Source organism: Pristiophorus japonicus, chromosome 15 (genome assembly GCF_044704955.1).
Source record: "Pristiophorus japonicus isolate sPriJap1 chromosome 15, sPriJap1.hap1, whole genome shotgun sequence".
NCBI classification, from domain to species: Eukaryota; Metazoa; Chordata; class Chondrichthyes; family Pristiophoridae; genus Pristiophorus; species Pristiophorus japonicus.
The window spans coordinates 145,809,731-145,832,004 of record NC_091991.1 but is presented as its reverse complement, the minus strand read 5'-3'; the positions used below and the strand labels follow the sequence as shown (position 1 = coordinate 145,832,004).

At 43.6% G+C, this 22,274-nt stretch overlaps 1 protein-coding gene across 8 annotated transcripts in view; it reads left to right on the top strand.

Annotated features, from left to right (window-relative positions):
- The window catches only part of txndc11 (thioredoxin domain containing 11), a 104,194-nt gene that overhangs the window by 45,755 nt on the left and 36,165 nt on the right, over positions 1–22,274 (top strand). For all 8 annotated transcript variants that reach the window (XM_070901053.1, XM_070901052.1, XM_070901051.1 and 5 more), the window contains one exon: positions 16,799–16,892. In XM_070901053.1, coding sequence (XP_070757154.1) covers positions 16,799–16,892 — 94 coding nt within the window. The remainder of the gene's footprint in view (positions 1–16,798; positions 16,893–22,274) is intronic.

Sequence of the window (22,274 nt, the reverse complement as noted above, 5' to 3'; positions counted from 1 at the left end):
TGTAAAGAGAAAAAGGTTAGTAAAGACAAACGTAGGTCCCCTGCAGTCAGAATCAGGGGAAGTCATAACGGGGAACAAAGAAATGGCGGACCAATTGAACAAGTACTTTGGTTCGGTATTCACGAAGGAGGACACAAACAACCTTCCGGTTATAAAAGGAGTCGGGGGGTCTAGTAAGGAGGAGGAACTGAGGGAAATCCTTATTAGTCGGGAAATTGTGTTGGGGAAATTGATGGGATTGAAGGCCGATAAATCCCCAGGGCCTGATGGACTGCATCCCAGAGTACTTAAGGAGGTGGCCTTGGAAATAATGGATTCATTGACAGTCATTTTCCAACATTCCATTGACTCTGGCTACCCTCCACTCTATAGGAACTGATTCAATGTAACCCCACTTTTTAAAAAAGGAGGGAGAGAGAAAACAGGGAATTATAGACCGGTCAGCCTGACATCAGTAGTGGGTAAAATGATGGAATCAATTATTAAGGATGTCATAGCAGTGCATTTGGAAAGAGGTGACATGATAGGTCCCAGTCGGCATGGATTTGTGAAAGAGAAATCATGCTTGACAAATCTTCTGGAATTTTTTGAGGATGTTTCCAGTAGAGTGGACAAGGGAGAACCAGTTGATGTGGTATATTTGGACTCTCAGAAGGCGTTCGACAAGGTCCCACACAAGAGATTGATGTGCAAAGTTAGAGCACATGGGATTGGGGGTAGTGTGCTGACATGGATTGAGAACTGGTTGTCAGACAGGAAGCAAAGAGTAGGAGTAAATGGGGACTTTTCAGAATGGCAGGCAGTGACTAGTGGGGTACCGCAAGGTTCTGTGCTGGGGCCCCAGCTGTTTACATTGTACATTAATGATTTAGATGAGGGGATTAAATGTAGTATCTCCAAATTTGCGGATGACACTAAGTTGGGTGGCAGTGTGAGCTGCGAGGAGGATGCTGTGAGGCTGCAGAGCGACTTGGATAGGTTAGGTGAGTGGGCAAATGCATGGCAGATGAAGTATAATGTGGATAAATATGAGGTTATCCACTTTGGTGGTAAAAACAGAGAGACAGACTATTATCTGAATGGTGACATTAGGAAAAGGGGAGGTGCAAAGAGACCTGGGTGTCGTGGTACATCAGTCATTGAAGGTTGGCATGCAGGTGCAGCAGGCAGTTAAGAAAGCAAATGGCATGTTGGCCTTCATAGCAAGGGGATTTGAGTACAGGGGCAGGGAGGTGTTGCTACAGTTATACAGGGCCTTGGTGAAGCCACACCTTGAGTATTGTGTACAGTTTTGGTCTCCTAACCTGAGGAAGGACATTCTTGCTATTGAGGGAGTGCAGCGAAGGTTCACCAGACTGATTCCCGGGATGGCGGGACTGACCTATCAAGAAAGACTGGATCAACTGGGCTTGTATTCACTGGAGTTCAGAAGAATGAGAGGGGACCTCATAGAAACATTTAAAATTCTGACTGGGTTAGACAGGTTAGGTGCAGGAAGAATGTTCCCAATGTTGGGGAAGTCCAGAACCAGAGGTCACAGTCTAAGGATAAGGGGTAAGCCATTTAGGACCGAGATGCGGAGGAACTTCTTCACCCAGAGAGTGGTGAACCTGTGGAATTCTCTACCACAGCAAGTTGTTGAGGCCAATTCACTAAATATATTCAAAAAGGAGTTAGATGAGGTCCTTACTACTAGGGGGATCAAGGGGTATGGCGAGAAAGCAGGAATGGGGTACTGAAGTTGAATGTTCAGCCATGAACTCATTGAATGTTCAGCCATGAACTCATTGAATGGCAGTGCAGGCTAGAAGGGCTGAATGGCCTACTCCTGCACCTATTTTCTATGTTTCTATGTTTCTATATCCTGTCCCATCGGCAGGACAGACCCGCCAGAGGTGGTGGTACTGTGGTATACAGTTGGGAGGAAGTGGCCATGGGAGTCCTCAAACATGGACTCCAGACCTCCATGAAGTCTCATGGAATCAATTCAAACATGGGCAAGGAAACCACCTGATTACCACCTGCCATCCTCCCCAGCTGATGAATTAGTACACTTTTTGGAAGCAGCACTGAAATTCCCCACCCAGAGTACATTCTGTGCCCTTGCTTCCCTCAGTGTCCAAGAGTGGCTCGATAGTGCCACTACTGACTGAGCTGGCCATGTCCTGAAGCACATAGCTGCCAGACAGGACTTGTGGCAAGTGGTGAGAAAACCAATATGAGAGATAAACCTACTTGACCTCGTCCTCACCAATCTACTGGTCACAGGTACATCTGTCCATGACAACATTGGTAGGAGTGACCACTGCATAGTCCTTATGGAAATGAAGTCCTGTCTTCACACTGAGGATGCCCTCCATTGTGTTGTGTGGCACTACCACCATGCTAAATGGGATAGATTCAGAACTGATCTAGCAGCTCAAAACCGGGTATCCATGAGGCACAATAGGCCACGAACAGCATTAGAATTGTATACTACCACAATCTATAACCTCATGGCCTGGTATATCCCTCATTCTACCATTGCCATCAAGTCAGTGGACCAACCCTGGTTCAATGAGGAGTGTAGAAGAGCATGCCAGGAGCAGCACTAGGCATAGCTTAAAAATGAGGCTTCAACCTGGTGAAACTACAACATAGGACTACATGCATGCTAAACAGCAGAAGCAACATGCTTTAGACAGCCAAGCAATCCCACAACCAACTGATCAGATCAAAGCTCTGCAGTCCTGCCACATCAAGTCATGAATGGTGGTGTACGATTCAACAACTAACTGGAGGAGGAGGTTCCATGAACATCACATTCCTACATAATGGCAGAGACCAGCACGTTGGTGTAAAAGGCAAGGCTGAAGCGTTTGCAACCAACTTGAGCCAGAAGTGCAAAGTGGATGATCCATATCTGCCTTCTCCTGAGCTCTCCACCATCACAGAAACCAGTCTTCCACCAATTCAATTCATTCCACGTGATATCAAGAAATGGCTGAGCGCACTGAATACAACAAAGGCTGTGGGGCCCGTAGTGCTGAAGACTTGTGCTCCAGAACTAGCTGCGCGTCGAGGTATTCCAGCACAGCTACAACACTAGCATCTACCCTATTTTAAAGTGGAAAATTGCCCAGGTATGTCCTGTCTGCAAAAAGCAGGACAAATCCAATCCGACCAATTACTGCCCCATCAGCCTATTCTCAATCATCAGCAAAGTGATGGAAGGTGTTGTCAACAGTACTTACTCATCAATAATCTGCTCACCGATGCTCCGTTTGGCTCCTGCCAGGACCACTTGGCTCCAGACCTCATTACAGTCTTGGTCCAAATATGAACAAAAGAGCTGAATTTTAGAGATGAGATGAGGTGAGAGTGACTGTGCTTGACATAAAGACAGCATTTGACCAAGTGGAATCAAGGAGCCCTAGTAAAATGAAGTCAGTGGGCAGCTGAACACGTTCCACTGGCTGGAGTCATATGTAGCACAAAGGAAGATGGCTGTGGTGGCTGAAGACCAATCATTCAGCCCAGGAAATTGTGGAAGTGGTTCCTCAGGACAAAGTCCTAAGCCCAACCATCCTCAGCTCCTTAATCAATGACCTTCCCTGCATCAGACGGTCAAAAGTGGGGATATTCACTGAAAATTGCAGTATTCAGTTCCATTTGCTGCAACTCAGATATTGAAGCAGTCCGTGCCCACATGCAGCATGATCTGGACAACATTCAGGCTTGGGCTGAAAGTGGCAAGTAACATTCTGGCCACAAGTGCCAGGCAATGACCATCTCCAACAAGAGAGAGTAATATAACAGCATTACCATCATCGAAGCCCCACCATAAACATCCTGGGGGTCACCATTGACTAGAAACTTAACTGGACCAGCCACATAAATACTGTGGTTACAAGAGCGTGTCAGAGGTTCTGCAGCGAGTGACTCGCTTCCTAACTCCTCAAAGCCTTTCCATCATCTACAAGGCTCAAGTCAAGATTGTGATGGAATACTCTCCACTTGCCTGGCTGAGTGCAGCTCCAACAACACTTAAGAAGCTCAACAACATCCAGAACAAAGCAGCCTACTTGATTGGCACCCCATGAACCACCTTAAACATTCACTCCCTCCACCACTGGCGCACCGTGGCTGAAGTGTGTACCATCTACAAGATGCACTGCAGCAACCCGCCAAGGCTTCTTCGACAGCACCTCCCAAACCTGCGATCTGTACCTCCCTAGAGGAACAAGGGCAGCAGGCGCATGGGAATACCACCACCTGCATGTTTCCCTCCAATTCACATACCATCCTGACTTGCAATTATATTGCCGTTCCTTCATAGTTGCTGTGTCAAAATCCTGGAACTCCCTCCCACTGTGGAAGTACCTTCACCTTGCAGACTGCAGTGGTTCAAGAAGGCAGCTCACTACCACCACCTCTCTGGCAATTCGGGATGGCCTCACTAGTGACGCCCACATTGCTTGAAAGTATTTTTCTTAAAATTCAATGTACAGTTCTGGTTGCCGCAGTACAAAAAGAATATTGCAGTTATTGAAATGATACCGAAGTTCGCAACCAGAATGATTGAGGGATTGGATTATGAGCAGCAATGACATAAATTGGGTATCTTCTTCCTGGAAAAGACGAGGTTGAAGTGTGATCTAATTGCTGTTTTTAGGATTCTAAAAAGACTAGATATTGTAGACCATAACCAGCTGTTTCGCCTTGTCCAGAACAGTAGAACCAAAGGACATAGCACTTGAAAGGGGGTCAAAACTAACTTGCAGAGAACATTATTTCAGTGAGCGAGTGATAACTCTATGAAACGGGTTCCCTAGGGAGACAGTGGAAACAGATGACATTGATATTTTGGGATACAGTACATATGTAACATGCTTCAGAGAAACAGGTGACACTAGACCTTGAGTTCTCAAAGCTTTCTACCACAGAGGGTTTTCTCGCCTCATGTCGGGGTCTGTTGTATTCGAATTGATAAAGATTTACGGCCATGATTCGTCAAACAACTACCAAGATGGCAGAAGCTGAATGAGATGGACTGTGGTCGTTTTTTGTCGAGCAACTCCTGTGTGTCCTCTACTCTAGAGGTTCTTTCTCAGTTATCTTAAAAATGTAGCCACAGTTTGGAGGTGGCTGCTGGCTCCATTGGAAAGACCAGAATAGCTTACTCCTCGTTCGTATATGAATTTCCTACTCCATTTGCATTGACTTTACCAGACCAGTTCAGAGTATTTGTGCCACTGTAATGGGTATGAAATCCAAATTCGTATTCATGTCTGAAGCAGCATTTCAGATAAAAACAGCAATCTTCCTGTATAATACACCAGCTATTCATACCAGATTTGACCAGTGTTGACTGCATGCCGTTGATCCCTGCCATGTGCTTTTCTGCCAAATTAATGACAGTTAATTACTTAATGAAGTCTCCTGTGTATCTTCTGTTGGGCTGAAATTATAATCTTCAAAAGCAGTCAAATTAGTTTTTTGGGGGGTTTCTACTTTAAAACAAATCTGGAAAGTTCATTAACAGGTTAACTCCGAGCATTTCAAACTCGATAATGGTAATTATTTGGAAGGTCACAAATTCAGAGCTGCAGCCTTAGCTGAAATATTTGGAATGTGAGCTCTCTTGGCCTATTGGCTCATTCTGTTTTGATTCTTCTATTTGCTATTGTACCATAATTTGACTGAGTTGGCATTAGGATATTTTGAAAACTTACTGCAGTGATGAATTAGTGTTTATACAGTACTGTGATAAATGGTTACATTGAACGTGCATTTGCTAATGAGCAGATGTTGACCCTCAAACTCCTGTGCAGGCAGATAAATTTAAGAAAAAAGATAGGGGTAACATGAGAGTTGATATTCCTGCGTAATAGTGTTACAGATGCAGCTTCCAAAATCTGGACTCCGGGATGATCCGTGGCAGAGTCATCCAGAATCCACAAAATGTTCCGGAATCCGGACACCCTGTCAAACTGTTACTGCTGCCAGCCCAGTGAAAAGTAAAAAAAAATGAAATCCAACTACTGCACAGTGACAAAAATTGCAAGAATAAAAACGCCAATCTTACCTGTTCCAGGTCTTGAGTCACTGCACCACTGCTCCTGGATCTACAGCAACTCTGCACAGCACACAAGTCCCTTCGACCAGAATCAAACTTTGCAAAGCACACAAGTCCCTTTGGCCAGAAGCAACCAAGCTCCCGCGCACAAGTCCCCAGCCAGAATCAAACTCTGCACAGCACACTGCAGCTCCCCGAAGCAACAACCACACAATTGGATCGCCGCGCCCCATGACTCCGAGTGGAGCTGACCTCACCCGACCAGATTGTGATTTTAAGTTTGCACACCTGTACCTGTAATAAATACTAGCTGCACCTATACTGTACATGCATTTTTAAATTCAGCTGACCCATCCACACCACATGCTGAGACCCCACCTGACCCACCTACATCCCATGATCAGACCCCACCCAACCTGACTCCATTGCTGTGGTGTTTTTCCCGATTTTAAAGATCTGCACAGGTAAAGATTGTGAATTTGTTTTGTCATTGCAAACATGTCAAAAAGGCCAACAGATACCCCAATGGGTTCAGATAAAGGAAAGAGGCAGCATAGTTCACTTTCAATTGCCAAAAAGGTGGAGTTACTCCAGAGATTGAATAGAGATGCTTCAGTGAGAAGATTGAGGTGAGGAGTATGGTGTTGGACTCCACCATCTATATCAGAAAACCGAAAGAACAGCTCATGAAGTTTTATGCGGAAAGTCGAAGGGCTGAATGGCCTACTCCTGCACCTATTTTCTGTTTCATAAGGAAATGAGTAAGAGAAAAAGTATGCATAAGCCGAAATGTGGTGATTTGGATCGAGCAGTGACGGAATGGTGGTGACAGAGGTGAAGTGAAAAGGTTCCTTTGTCTGGCCCAATGGTGGTGCAACAAACTCAAATATTCCATGCACAACTAGGGATTGAAACTCCATGTGAGTACTCTTCTGGTTGGCTAGCCAAATTTAAAAGGCGTCATGGCATCAGGCAACTGAAAGTATGTGGTGAGAAAGTCTCAGCAGATCATGAGGCAGCTGAAAATTATATTGATGAGTTCATCAAACTAATTGCTGCTGATAAACCTTTCACCTGAGCAAATGTACAATGCTGACGAGACAGCACTGTTGATGCTACGTACGGCGAAAGATATTAGCAGCAGAAGAAACGCAGCCAGCATATATAAAAGATGCCAAGGATAGGTTGACTGCTTGCTGCTGCAAATGCGGCTGGGACACAATTGTAAGCTTATGGTCACTGGGAGAAGCCAGCATCCAAGATGTTTAAAGGGTTTAAGAGTATTGCCAGTGTATTATGCCAATAAGAAAGCATGGGTAACCAGGGTAATCTTTCTGAACTTGTTTGAGAACAATTTTGTCCCTCAGGCACGTGCTCACTGCACGGAAGCTGGCCTTGAGGAAAACAGCAAAATATACTTGCTGCTAGACATTTGCTCAGCACATCCCGATGCTGAACTTTTGGTAAAGGATAATGTCCATGGAATCTACTTACTCCAAATGTTACATCACTGATAGTTAATGGGCCAAGGAATTTTGAGATCAATGAAGTGTCTGTACAAAAACGAGTTTGAGGTGTTTGCTTAATGGTGTGAACACCGGCATGGAAATAAGTTTTCTCTATCAAGGACGCCAAATGGACAGCTGCGGATGCATGGAACTTGGTAACTGCAGACATCTTGGTCAATGCTTGGCATAACATCTGGCCATCAACTATGTTTGCTGATGATGATGCTCCTCAGGACTTTCAAGGCTTTCATGTGTCCAGGGAGAAATCGATGATTGCTCAACTTTTAGATTATGCAAGAGGGCTGACTTGTGAAGCTGCGCAGGAATTGAATGAGGACGATGTCGCAGAAATCATGGACATAAACCACGATGCTCCCATTGTGCATGCAGTGACAGATGAAGAAATCATGCAGAGGGCTTTGCATCCAGAAGGAAAGGATGAAAGCAGTGAGGATAATGATGCCAGTGAGTAACGAAGCTTCATAGAAACATAGAAAATAGGTGCAGGAGTCGGCCCTTCGAGCCTGCACCGCCATTCAATAACATCATGGCTGATCATTCCTTCAGTACCCCTTTCCTGCTTTCTCTCCATACCCCTTGATCCCCTTAACCGTAAGGGCCATATCTAACTCCCTCTTGAATATATCCAATGAACTGGCATCAACAACTCTCCGCGGCAGGGAATTCCACAAGTCAACAACTGAGTGAAGAAATTTCTCCTCATCTCAGTCCTAAATAGCCTACCCCTTATCCTAAGACTATGTCCCCTGGTTCTGGACTTCCCCAACATCGAGAACATTCTTCCCGCATCTAACCTGTCCAGTCCCATCAGAATCTTATGTTTCTATGAGATCCTCTCTCATCCTTCTAAATGTCAGTGAATAAAGGCCCAATTGATCGAGTCTCTCCTCATATGACAGCCCAGCCATCCCTGGAATCAGTCTGCTGCTATTCGGATAATATTCTGCCGCCTTGTTTTTGCCCACAAAATGTATAACCTCACATTTATCCACATTATACTGCATCTGCCATGTATTTGCCCACTCACCTAACCTGTCCAAGTCACCCTGCAGCCTCTTAGCATCCTCCTCACAGCTCACACCGCCACCCAGTTTAGTGTCATCCGCAAACTTGGAGATATTACACTCTACAATATACATTAACGATTTGGATGAAGGAATAAAGAGCTGGGGTCCCAGCACTGAGCCCTGCGACACCCCACTAATAACTGCCTGCCATTCTGAAAAAGACCCGTTTATCCTGACTCTCTGCTTCCTATCTCCCAACCAGTTCTCTATCCATGTCAGTACATTACCCCCAATACCATGAGCTTTGATTTTGTACACCGATCTCTTGTGCGGGACCTTGTCAAAAGCCTTTTGAAAGTCCAAATACACCACATCCACTGGTTCTCCCTTGTCCACTCTACGAGTTACATCCTCAAAAAATTGTAGAAGATTTGTCAAGCAGCATTTCCCTTTCATAAATCCATGCTGACTCGGTCTGATCCTGTCGCTGCTTACCAAATGGGCTACTATTTCATCTTTAGTAATTGATTCCAACATTTTCCCCACTACTGATGTCAGGCTAACCAGTCTATAATTACCCGCTTTTTCTATCCCTCCTATTTTTAAAAGTGGCATTACATTAGCTACCCTTCAGCCCATAGGAACTGATCCAGAGTCGATTAGATTGTTGGAAAATGATCACCAATGCATCCAGTATTTCTAGGGCCTCTTCCTTAAGTACTCTGGGATGCAGACTACCAGGACCTGGGGATTTATAGGTCTTTAATCTAATCAATTTCCCGCTTAATAAGGATATCTTTCAGTTCCTAATTCATGCTAGACTCACTGTCCCCAGTACATTCGGAAGGTTATTTGTATCTTCCTTTGTGAAGACAGAACTGAAGTATTGGTTCAATTGGTCTGCCATTTTTTTGTTCCCTATTATAAATTCACCTGAATCCGACTGCAAGGGACCTACTAATCTTTTTCTCTTCACATATTTATAGAAGCTTTTGCAGTCAGTTTTTATGTTCCCTGCAAGCTTCCTCTCATACTCTATTTTCCCCTTCTTAATTAAACTCTTAGTCCTCCTCTGCTGAATTCTAAATTTCTCCGAGTCCTCAGGTTTGCTGCTTTTTCTGGCCAATTTATATGCCTATACACAACTCCCACTAGCGTTTTCTGCCCTTTGGAATTCCGCAGCTCCACCCATACCGATTCCACATCATCCAGGCTAATGTCCTTCTTTACAATTGCATTGATTTGCTCTTTAACCAGGTTCGCCACCCCGCCTCCTTTTCCTTTCTATCTATCCTTCCTAAATGCTGAATACCCTTGGATGTTGAGTTCCCAGCCTTGGTCACCCTGGAGCCATGTCTCCGTGATGCCAATCACATCGTATCCGTTAACTGCTATCTGCGCAGTTAATTCATCCACCTTATTCTGAATACTCCTCGCATCAAGGCACAGAGCCTTAAGGCTTGTCTTTTTAACACACTTTGCCCCTTTTTGAATCTTGCTGTAATGTGGCCCTTTTTGCCATGGGTTTCTCTCCCCTCCACTTTTACTATTCTCCTTTCTATCTTTTGCTTCTGTCCCCCTTCTATTTCCCTCTGTCTCACTGCATAGGTTCCCATCCCCCTGCCATATTAGTTTAACTCCTCCCCAACAGCACTAGCAAACACTCCCCCTAGGACATTGGTTCTGATCCTGCCCAGGTGCAGACCATCCGGTTTGTACTGGTCCCACCTCTCCCAGGACCAGTTCCAATGTCCCAGGAATTTGACTGCCTCCCTTCTGCACCATTTCTCAAGCCACGTATTCATCTGAGCTATCCTGCGATTCCTACTCTGACTAGCACGTGGCACTGGTAGCAATCCTGAGATTACTACATTTGTGGTCCTACTTTTTAATTTAACTCCTAGCTCCCTAAATTCGTCTCATAAGACCTCATCCCGTTTTTTTTTACCTATATCGTTGGTACCTATATGCATCATGACAACTGGCTGTTTACCCTCCCTTTTCAGAATGTCCTGCACCTGCTCCGAGACCACCTTGACCCTTGCACCAGGGAGGCAACATACCATCCTGGAGTCTCGGTTGCGGCCGGAGAAACACCTATCTATTTCCCTTACTATTGAATCCCCTATCACTATCACTCTCCCACTCTTTTTTCCTGCCCTCCTGTGCAGCAGAGCCAGCCACGGTGCCATGAACTTGGCTGCTGCTCTCCCCTGATGAGTCATCCCCCTCAACAGTACTCAAAACGGTGTACCTGTTTTGCAGGGGGAGGACCGCAGGGGACCCCTGCACTACCTTCCCTGCACTGCACTTCCTGTAGGTCTTCCATTCCTTATCTGGCTGAGGACCCTTTACCTGTGGTAAGACCAACTCACTAAACGTGCTATTCACGTCATTCTCAGCATCGTGCGTGCTCCAGAGTGAATCCACCCGCAGCTCCAGCTCCGCAATGCGGTCCGTCAGGAGCTGGAGGTGGACACACTTCCTGCACACGTAGTCGCCAGGTACACCGGAAGTGTTCCTGACTTCCCACATAGTATAGGAGGAGCATAAGTGAAGAAGTAGTACTGAAGGTCTACAGCATTCAGGAAAGATTAATGAAAGAAAAGCCAAAATTATTTAAACAAACAACAATATTAAATATCTTTCAAAAAATGTTGTAATAGAAGGCCTAAGACTCTGACTCTGGATCAGTTCCTATGGACTGGAGGGTAGCTGATGAAACACTGCTTTTTAAAAAAGGAGGGAGAGAAAATGGGAAATTATAGACCGGTTAGCCTGACATCAGTAGTGAGGAAAATGTTGGAATCAATCATTAAAGATGAAATAGTGCATTCGGAAAGCAGTGACGGGATCAGTCCAGGTCAGCATGGATTTATGAAAGGGAAATCCTGCTTGACAAATCTTCTAGAATTTTTTGAGGATGTAACTAGTAGAGTGGACAAGGGAGAACCAGTGGATGTGGTGTATTTGGACTTTCAAAAGGCTTTTGACAAGGTCTCACACACGAGATTGGTGTGCAAAATTAAAGCACATGGTGTTGGGGGTAATGTATTGATGTGGATAGAGAACTAATTGGCAGACAGGAAGCAGAGAGTCAGGATCAACAGATCCTTTTCAGAATGGCAGGCAGTGACTAGTGGGGTGCTACAGGGTTCAGTGCTGGGACCCCAGCTATTTACAATATACATTAATAATTTAGATGAAGGAATTGAATGTAATATATCCAAGTAAGCTGGGTGACGGTGGGAGCTGTGAAGAGGATGCTAAGAGGCTGGAGGGTGACTTGGACAGGTTAGGTGAGTGGGCAAATGCATGACACATGCAGTATAATGCGGATAAATGTGAGGTTATCCACTTTGGTGGCAAAAACAGGAAGGCAGAATGTTATCTGAATGGTGACAGATTAGGAAAAGGGGAGGTGCAATGAGACCTGGATGTCATGGTACATCAGTCATTGAAGTTTGGCATGCAGGTACAGCAGGCGGTGAAGAAGGCAAATGGCATGTTGGCTTTCATAGCTAGAGGATTTGAGTATAGGAGCAGGGAGGTCTTACTGCAGTTGTACAGAGCCTTGGTGAGGCCACACCTGGAATATTGTGTTCAGTTTTGGTCCCCTAATCTGAGGAAGGACATTCTTGCTATTGAGGGAGTACAGCAAAGGTTCACCAGATTGTTCCTGGGATGGCAGGACTGATATATGAGGAGAGACTGGATCAACTGGGCTTGTATCTACTGGAGTTTAGAAGAATGAGGGGATCTCAGAGAAACATATACAATTCTGACGGGATTGGACAGGTTAGAGGCAGGAAGAATGTTCCCGTTCCAGACCAGGGGTCACAGTTTAAGAATAAGGGGTAAGCCATTTAGGACCGAGATGAGGAGAAACTTTTTCACTGAGTGGTTAACCTGTGGCATTCTCTATCGCAGAAAGTTGTTGAGGCCAGTTCGTTAGATATATTCAAAAGGGAGTTAGATATGGCCCTTAAGGCCAAAGGGGACAAGGGGTATGGAGAAAAAGCAGGAAGGGGTACCGAGATTGAATGATCAGCCATGATCTTATTGAATGGTGGTGCAGGATCGAAGGGCCGAATGGCCTGCTCCTGCACCTAATTTCTATGTAAGACCTACAATGTGCAACTACACCAGTAATTTCCACATTTGATAATCCTATTGCAGGCCCATCAGCCCCAGACATCATAGCTGAGCCCTCTACCTCAAGCACAACCTCTAGTCAATTGTAACTGCAACTGTTTATTTTTATTCTGTTTTAATAAGATCGGGGTGGTAAATTTGGCAGGGAACTTGCAGATGGTGGTGGTCGCATGTTTTTGCTACCTTTCTCCTTCTAGGTCGTAGAGGTCGCAGGTTTGGGAGGTGTTGTTGAGGAAGCCTTGACGAGTTGCTGCAGTGCATCTTGTAGGTGGTACACACTGCAGCCACGGTGCGCTGGTGGTGGAGGGAGTAAATGTTTACGGTGGTGGATGGGGTGCCGTTCAAATGGGCTGTTTTGCCCTGGATGGTGTCGAGCTTCGAGTGTTGTTGGAGCTGTACTCATCCAAGCAAGTGAATAGTATTCCATCACACTCCTGACTTGTGCCTTGTAGATGGTGGAAAGGCTTTGGGGAGTCAGGAGATGAGACACTCGCCACAGAATACCAGCCTCTGACCTGCTTTGGTAGCCACAGTATTTATGTAGTTGGTCCAACTAAGTTTCTGGTCAATGGTGATCCCCAGGATGTTAATGGTGTGGGATTCGGCAATGGTAATGCCGTTGAATGTCAAGAGGGAGGTGCTGCTTGTTAGATTCTTTCTTGTTGGAGATAGTAATTGCCTGGAACTTGTGTGGCACAGACGTTAACGTGCCCAAGCCTGAACGTTATCCAAGTCTTGTTGCATGTGTGCATGGACTGCTTCATTTTCTGGGGAGCTGCGAATGGAACTGACCACTGTGCAATCATCAGCGAACATCCCCATTTCTGACCTTGTGATGGAGGGAAGATCATTGATTAAGCAGCTGAAGATGGTTGGACCTAGGTCACAGTCCTGAGGCACCCCTGCAGCGATTGGATTCATCCCCCCTGCTTACATAACTGCTGTTGGAGGGATTGCCATAGTGTTGACACAGGCACTGCTGCAACTGGTCATACAGCTGCTCCAGTGTGCTTTGTATGTCTACTTGCTAACACTTCTTTCTAACCCCCATATTTTTCTGTTTTCCTGCACAACTCTTACCTTTTTTTTTCTTCCCACTTCTGGTGGCCAGTTACAAAGAGCAATTGATGTCACCCCTTCCCCTTTCCTCTTCCCTCCCCTCCTCCTTGCTGGACAAGGAGCAGTAATGGGAAGTGAAGAGAGGAAAACTTAAAAATAAATGGAGGAGTGGGAGGGGAGGAAGGGATCACAAAGCTTTGATCCTTTCTTTTGAAATTAGCATAGCTGCCCCACCCACTAATACTAAACTTGTTGTAGCTGTTCTTACTGTACTTTGGCAAGTTAAGCTGTGACCTTAGCCTCTTTAAAGCAGCCACTATCACCTTTAGCAATTTGTTCAAACTAAACGGATTTCTTGTTGCCCCTTTTCCATGTCCATCTGTTGGTGGCTGATTTCTGATAGCCCCTTTTCCTCTAATGTAAGTACAAAAATGGAAAAAGTTTGAGATGGGGAAGAAAAGCTGCTTCAGGAAATTAGTCGTCAGGCACTTTAGTGTTGATACAAAAGCAAAATACTGCGGAAGCTGGAAATCTGAAATAAACAGAAAATGCTGGAAACACTCAGCAGGTCAGGCAGCATCTGTGGAGAGAGAAACTGAGTTTATAAAGTTTCAAGTCAATGACCTTTCATCAGAACCTGGAGATCCTGCTGCATGTCTGTGACCTGAAACATTAACTCTGTTTCTACTCTCCACAGATGCTGAGCGATTCCAGCATTTTCTGTTTAAATTTTAGTGCTGATAGTATGCTTGTGACACGTCACAGGTATTCCTGCTGCTGTCAATGTCTTACTGTAACATAAAGATGGTGAACTTCATTTCTAGGATGGCTGCTGCTAAGAGCCAGATGCTGTTCAAGACATACAATATATTTGTTACAAGCTTTTTGCATAAAAAGAGCAGAGATCTGAGCTTACAGGTCTGATCCTGAGTTCAGCCTTAACATGAAAGTTAATATTGGATTTGGGTCCAATTTAAATATGATGGCTAACTGTAATTATTTTTATAACCACATGGGGTTGAATTCCATTTTTAATTAGAAAGTAGCAGAATGCCTCTGTTTCTCCATTGCGGTGCGATTTTCTGTGCAATTTTATTTGCTGATTTTGAACATTTCTGTCTTTTAAAATAGGAATTTTATGTCCCATAATCGTCCATATTTTACAATGGTGAGGCCAGGTTGACCTGGGTGGGGGGAAGGAGGTTTGGAGGAGAGATCAATCCAGAATGTAGTTCCTTTTGCTTTTCCATGAGGCTAATGGCATTTGTGATTTAGCTTTTTGTTCTTCTTTCCTGTGCTGTATAAATATATCTTCCCAAGCTGGTCGTTTTTTTTTTCCTTACCTTTTTAGGCTCTCTGGTTCCCAGAATGATAAAGTCCATTTAAATGCATTTGTTTAAAAAAATAATGCTGAAATTGTTAACCGTACTCTCTAAGCACAAGTACACTGTGCAGCATGGTTCAATCACTTGCACCACCTGCTTGAAAAATCTCAGCCTGCAACCAAGTATGATTTGACTTCAAAGATCTGATCTCCAGGATTGTCTGTGCCTCAGTAATGAGCCAAGAGAGGATGGAGGGGAACCTGTCTTGAGAGATGCCAAATGTAATCTTGAGGTGTCAGAGTTGGTGTCCATGTTAAAGAGTTGCTCATGATTGACATTCTCTGCCCAGTTGGAGAGGAATTGAACCCATTATATCTACAGCCAGGTGCTTTCCAGCAAGATAATGAATGAGGGGGGAAAAAGAACTCGCTTACCCTTTCCCCAACTTAGTTTAGTGTCACTGAAGTCAATTGTGTTTGTATTGCCACACTACTAATGTTTGTAAATTGCTAGAAAAATGAAAGTTGCTTTTGAAATGGTCAATTCTAATTAATTATAATTAAATTTTGTTTGATAATTGCTCCTGCGAGTTTTACTATGTTAAAGGTGCTATATAAATGCACGTTGGTCCCAAAGTATGCTCTGCACGAGGATCTCTCAATCCCTGTGTCAAGAGCTTTGGGTTTTCCGACCTTGAATTCAATTCAACAAAACTTAATGGGGATCCCCTTGTGCGAGCAGCTGTGATGTCAATAGGCTGTCTAAGCAGCCAATAAAAAGGCAGAATTCACAGTCAGCAAACAAGGAAGTGGGTAATCCCTTTAGACAGAGCAAAAGAAAGATTGGGGTTCTCATAAGGGGAAAGGGCAAAGTAAAATAAAGCTGCACAAACTTTAAAAAAAAATTAAACATTTTTTTGAAAAGTTGCTTAATTTTTAATTTTTTATTAAAATGGACAAATTTCACACTGCACAAAATTTTAATTAGTTTTCCAGGCTCTTAACATTTGTTCAATATGCTGTTAAAACCCCTGTTACTCCTAATTCCTTTGGATCTAACTTTTTTAGTGGGGTATTTAACAGCATAATTACTGCGGAAGAGCTAAACGTTTCAACGATTTGAGATTTCACTGCTGGTTCTGGGGAGTGGGGGGCGCACGACGCAGACAGTTTCTGAGCGATAATTGACCGACCGCAACTTTGATTTCCGCGTGTACCAAATCCCGAAGTTGCAGTCAGTTTCAACGGTGGTATGACAGTGTACTCCGGGTATGCCGACTGCAAATTCAGGGCCAAAAGTTTCTAACTAGCACCTGAGGGCAAACTAGTCCCATTAGCATTCATAATGAATGAAGCCTTGGCATAATGTATGAGTTATTATCAGTTTTTGTTTGTATAATATAGCTTCATTTGAATAATTGCTGTGTGGACAGGGTCATGTGTCAATCATGGTGACCTTTATATAGCGGTATGTGTTCTGTGACACCCTTTGTGGATGAATAATTTGACTTTAAATTGCATCAGACAATAACCAACAGGTGTATAAGTAGCTGGAGATTCCCAAGGTGTCGGGTGTTTTGTGAACATATGGTGGAAAATGCTGATGAGCTTTCTCAGTTTTTGCATTGTCTTCATTTCATTTCCCCCCTCTTTCTTTCCAACACAGCCAGGTGTTCTTGGATATTTCGAGTTCAACGCCTCACCGCAGCCTCCAGGTTACCTGACACTCTACATCTCTGCATTGCATGCACTAAAAAGAGGTGAGACTTCTCATTAGTTTTCGAATACTGGAGTGACTGGTCAATGCCAAAAGTAAACTATGCAATATAAACTTTCAATTTACTGCATGTTGAAAGCTTTCTAATTCACTGTAGAATTATATAGAATTTTACAGTATGGGAGAAGACCATTTGGCCCATCACATCTGTGACTGCCCTTCCCTCATTCCCTGCCTTTTCCCATACGCTTTTAATGTTTTTCTTTGTCAAATATTTATCCACTTTTTAAAAGGTATCATGGATTTTATTGTGGCTGTTGGTAAGAGATATTTTTCAACTTTTGAAAACGAGAAAAGGATGAAGCTTGCCTGTTCCAATATTTTGCAAAAGTCTGTGTTTTTGATTGGCTGGCAGCCAAATCTGGAAGCCTGTAATCTGATTCTAACTATGAGCATGTGTATCAGACTTCCTTGTAACACTAGCAGAAGTGGTATCAAAATTCTGGGTGATTTTACTAAGCAAAATGCTTTAATTTCAGATTTGGTGGCAAATTAATTCTTGCAGGTTAATGAGTTTTGCTACATAGCCCTAGAAAATGCCAGCTCAAAGAAGGAGATTGTGACCTCTTTTGGCTCTGCAGTTTTAAAAGTTCTATAAAGTGGGAGAGCAATAGTAATAGGGGATTCAATCGTAAGGGGAATAGATAGGTGTTTCTGCGGCTGCAACCGAGACTCCAGGATGGTATGTTGCCTCCCTGGTGCAAGGGTCAAGGATGTCTCGGAGCGGGTGCAGAACATTCTGAAAAGGGAGGGTAAGCAGCCCGTTGTCGTGGTGCACATTGGTACCAACGATATAGGTTTTAAAAAAAGAGATGAGGCCCTACGAGACGAATTTAGGGAGCTCGGAGTTAAATTAAAAAGTAGGACCACAAAAGTAGTAATCTCAGGATTGCTACCAGTGCCACGTGCTAGTCAGAGTAGGAATCGCAGGATAGCTCAGATGAATACGTGGCTTGAGCAGTGGTGCAGCAGGGAGGGATTCAAATTCCTGGGGCATTGGAACCGGTTCTGGGGGAGGTGGGACCAGTACAAACCGGATGGTCTACACCTGGCCAGGACCGGAACCAATGTCCTAGGGGGGAGTGTTTGCTAGTGCTGTTAGGGAGGAGTTAAACTAATATGGCAGGGGGATGGGAACCAATGCAGGGAGACAGAGGGAAACAAAATGGAGACAAAAGCAAAAGACAGAAAGGAGATGAGTAAAATTGGAGGGCAGAGAAACCCAAGGCAAAAAACAAAAAGGGCCACTGTACAACAAAATTCTAAAGGGTCAAAGTGTAATAAAAAGGCAAGCATGAAAGCTCGGTGCCTCCAATGCAAGGAGTATTCGGAACCCAGGAGAGGGCTCTGAACTTGTTAGTGGGTGAGAACTCGGATGAACAGGACCCCAAGAAAGAATGCAAAAGGCAGGAAGCAACAGAGCAGAGTAGCACTGGGGTAAGTGTAAACCACAAGGTGACAGGAAGGGACAATATGAATGAATATAAAGGGGCTGCAGGAGGGGTCAAAACTAAAAATCATGGTTTAAAAACTAGTATTAAAACACTCTACCTAAACGCATGCAGCATTCAAAATAAAGTAAATGAGTTGACGGCACAAATCATTACAAATGGGTATGATTTGGTGGCCATTACAGAAACGTGGTTGCAGGGTGGCCAAGACTGGGAATTAAACATATAAGGGTATCTGACAATTCAGAAAGATAGACAAGAAGGGAAAGAAGGTGGGGTAGCTCTGTTAATAAAGGATGCTATCAGGGCAGTTGTGAGAGATGATATTGGCTCTAATGAACAAAATGTTGAATCATTGTGGGTGGCGATTACAGATAGGGGAAAAAGTCACTGGTCGGCTTAGTTTATAGGCCCCCAAATAATAACTTCATGGTGGGGCGGGCAATAATCAAGGGAATAATGGAGGCATGTGAAAAAGGAACGGCAGTAATCATGGGGGATTTTAACCGACATATCGATAGGTCAAATCAAATCGCACAGGGTTGCCTTGAGGAGGAATTCATAAAATGCATATGGGATTGTTTCTTAGAACAGTATGTTACAGAACCTACAAGGGAGCAAGCTATCTTAGATCTGATCCTGTGTAATGAGACAGGAATAATAAACGATCTCCTAGTAAAAGATGCTCGGAATGAGTGATCACAGTATGGTTGAATTTGTAATACAGATTGAGGGTGAGGAAGTAGTGTCTCAAACGAGCGTACTATGCTTAAACAAAGGGGACTACAGTGGGATGAGGGCAGAGTTGGCTAAAGTAGACTGGAAACAGACTAAACGGTGGCACAATTGAGGAACAGTGGAGGACTTTTAAGGAGCTCTTTCATAGTGCTCAACAAAAATATATTCCAGTGAAAAAGAAGGGCGGTAAGAGAAGGGATAACCAGCCGTGGATAACCAAGGAAATAAGGGAGAGTATCAAATTAAAAACCAATGCGTATAAGGTGGCCAAGGTTAGTGGGAAACTAGAAGATTGGGAAAATTTTAAACGACAGCAAAGAATGACTAAGAAAGCAATAAAGAAAGGATAGATTACGAAAGTAAACTTGCGCAAAACATAAAAAGAGATCGTAAAAGCTTTTACCGATATATAAAACGGATAAGAGTGACTAAAGTAAATCTTGGCCCCTTAAAAGATGAGATGGGGGATTTAATAATGGGAAATGTGGAAATGGCTGAGACCTTAAACAATTATTTTGCTTTGGTCTTCACAGTGGAAGACACAAAAACCATGCCAAAGATTGCTGGTCATGGGAATGTGGGAAGGGAGGACCTTGAGATAATCACTATCACTGAGGGGAGGTAGTGCTGGACAGGCTAATGGGACTCAAGGTAGACAAGTCCCCTGGTCCTGATGAAATGCATCCTAGGGTATTAAAAGAGATGGCGGAAGTTATAGCAGATGCATTCGTTATAATTACCAAAATTCTCTGGACTCTGGGGAGGTACCAGCGGATTGGAAAGCAGCTAATGTAACGCCTCTGTTTTTAAAAAAAAAAGGGGGCAGACAAAAGGCAGGTAACTATAGGCCGGTTAGTTTAACATCTGTAGTGGGGAAAATGCTTGAAGCTATCATTAAGGAAGAAATAGCGGGACATCTAGATAGGAATAGTGCAATCAAGCAGACGCAACATGGATTCATGAAGGGGAAATTATGTTTAACTAATTTACTGGAATTCTTTGAGGATATAACGAGCATGGTGGATAGAGGTGTACCGATGGATGTGGTGTATTTAGATTTCCAAAATGCATTCGATAAGGTGCCACACAAAAAGGTTACTGCAGAAGATAAAGGTACGCGGAGTCAGTGGAAATGTATTAGCATGGATCGAGAATTGGTTGGCTAACAGAAAGCAGAGAGTCTGGATAAATGGGTCCTTTTCGGGTTGGAAATCGGTGGTTAGTGGTGTGCCACAGAGATCGGTGCTGGGACCACAACTGTTTACAATATACATAGATGACCTGGAAGAGGGGACAGAGTGTAGTGTAACAAAATTTGCAGATGACATTAAGATTAGTGGGAAAGCGGGTTGTGTAGAGGCTGCAAAGAGATTTAGATAGGTTAAGCGAATGGGCTAAGGTTTGGCAGATGGAATACAATGTCGGAAAATGTGAGGTCATCCACCTTGGGGGAAAAAAAACAGTAAAAGGGAATATTATTTGAATGGGGAGAAATTACAACATGCTGAGGTGCAGAGGGACCTGGGGGCCCTTGTGCATGAAATTTGCAGGTGCAGCAGGTAATCAGGAAGGCGAATGGAATGTTGGCCTTCATTGCGAGAGGGATGGAGTACAAAAGCAGAGGTCCTGCTGCAACTGTATAGGGTATTACTGAGGCCGTACCTGGAGTACTGCGTGCAGTTTTGGTCACCTTACTTAAGGAAGGATATACTAGCTTTGGAGGAGGTACAGAGACGATTCACTAGGCTGATTCCGGAGATGAGGGTTACCTTATGATGATAGATTGAGTAGACTGGATCTTTCCTCATTGGAGTTCAGAAGGATGAGGGGTGATCTCATAGAAACATTTAAAATAATGAAAGGAATAGACAAGATAGAGGCAGAGAGGTTGTTTCCACTGTTCGGGGAGACTCGAACTAGGGGGGCACAGCCTCAAAATACGGGGGAGCCAATTTAAAACCGAGTTGAGAAGGAATTTCTTCTCCCAGAGGGTTGTGAATCTGTGGAATTCTCTGCCCAAGGAAGCAGTTCAGGCTAGCTCATTGAATGTATTCAAGTCACAGATAGATAGATTTTTAACCATTAAGGGTTATGGGGAGCGGGCGGGTAAGTGGAGCTGAGTCCACGGCCAGATCAACCATGATCTTGTTGAATGGTGGAGCAGGCTCGAGGGGCTTGATGGCCTACTCCTGTTCCTAATTCTTATGTTCTTATGTAAACTGTTCTCAAAATTTAATGGGAGATCTAGATATCGAATCAACAATTTTCTTAGAATGTCACAGGTTGCATTTCTCCAAATTCTGATGTTGACACAAATATGACGCATGTAATTTGTGGAGCACTGGGGACTGCTGATACTCGTGCATCAATATTTGCAACAGAAAGCCTTGCAAAGTTTTTTGTTTTAGTCAATTGAGATGTTATTTATAATAGACATTTAGCAAAAAAAATTCATAACCAGTACCTTAATTAGCAATTGTAATACCATTTTCAATCTACTTCCCTTTTCTCCGATCACCTGTTTTGCTGCTTAATGTGTGCTATAAAATGCAAAGTTCTTTGACACGGTGAATAATTGTTAGCCAGTTTGCATGCAGAAACACTACGTGCTATTTAAAAATACCCAGTTATTAATGCATGAAAGCAGATGTTTCCTATTAATTTGACTTTTGGTGCAGTCCTTTTTTGTTATCCATACGGAAACCAATAACAAGACATTTTAAGTTGATGTAATGCATTGAATGTTACATTTATTCAGCTTGAGTGAAAAAATTTTTTTTCTTAACTGATTCATTGATATGAAGAGGCCATGTTTTTCATAACAGACATTGCCTATCTGATCGTTTTCCATGAGTATGAGTTTAAGTAGGACCTCTCTCTAAGCTGTACTTCTGTTTTTGCTGTTATCGGCAATAGCTTCCACTTTATGTAATACTGGGCCAGAGAAGACCTGTTTACTTTTTATTTTGTTTTTGAACTGCAGCTGCACTTGGTTATCCTAGTCATTCAGTTTGCAAGTGAAATAACTATTTCTCATTTTGTTTTAACTGCATTGTACTCTGAAGAGTTGGTACAATTTAAGCTTGTATTTTTAAATGTATAAAGATTACCATTTGTTGTCCAAATGCAAGGAGGTTAAATTATTAACATTTCTGCCATATATCTTATCTTGAAAT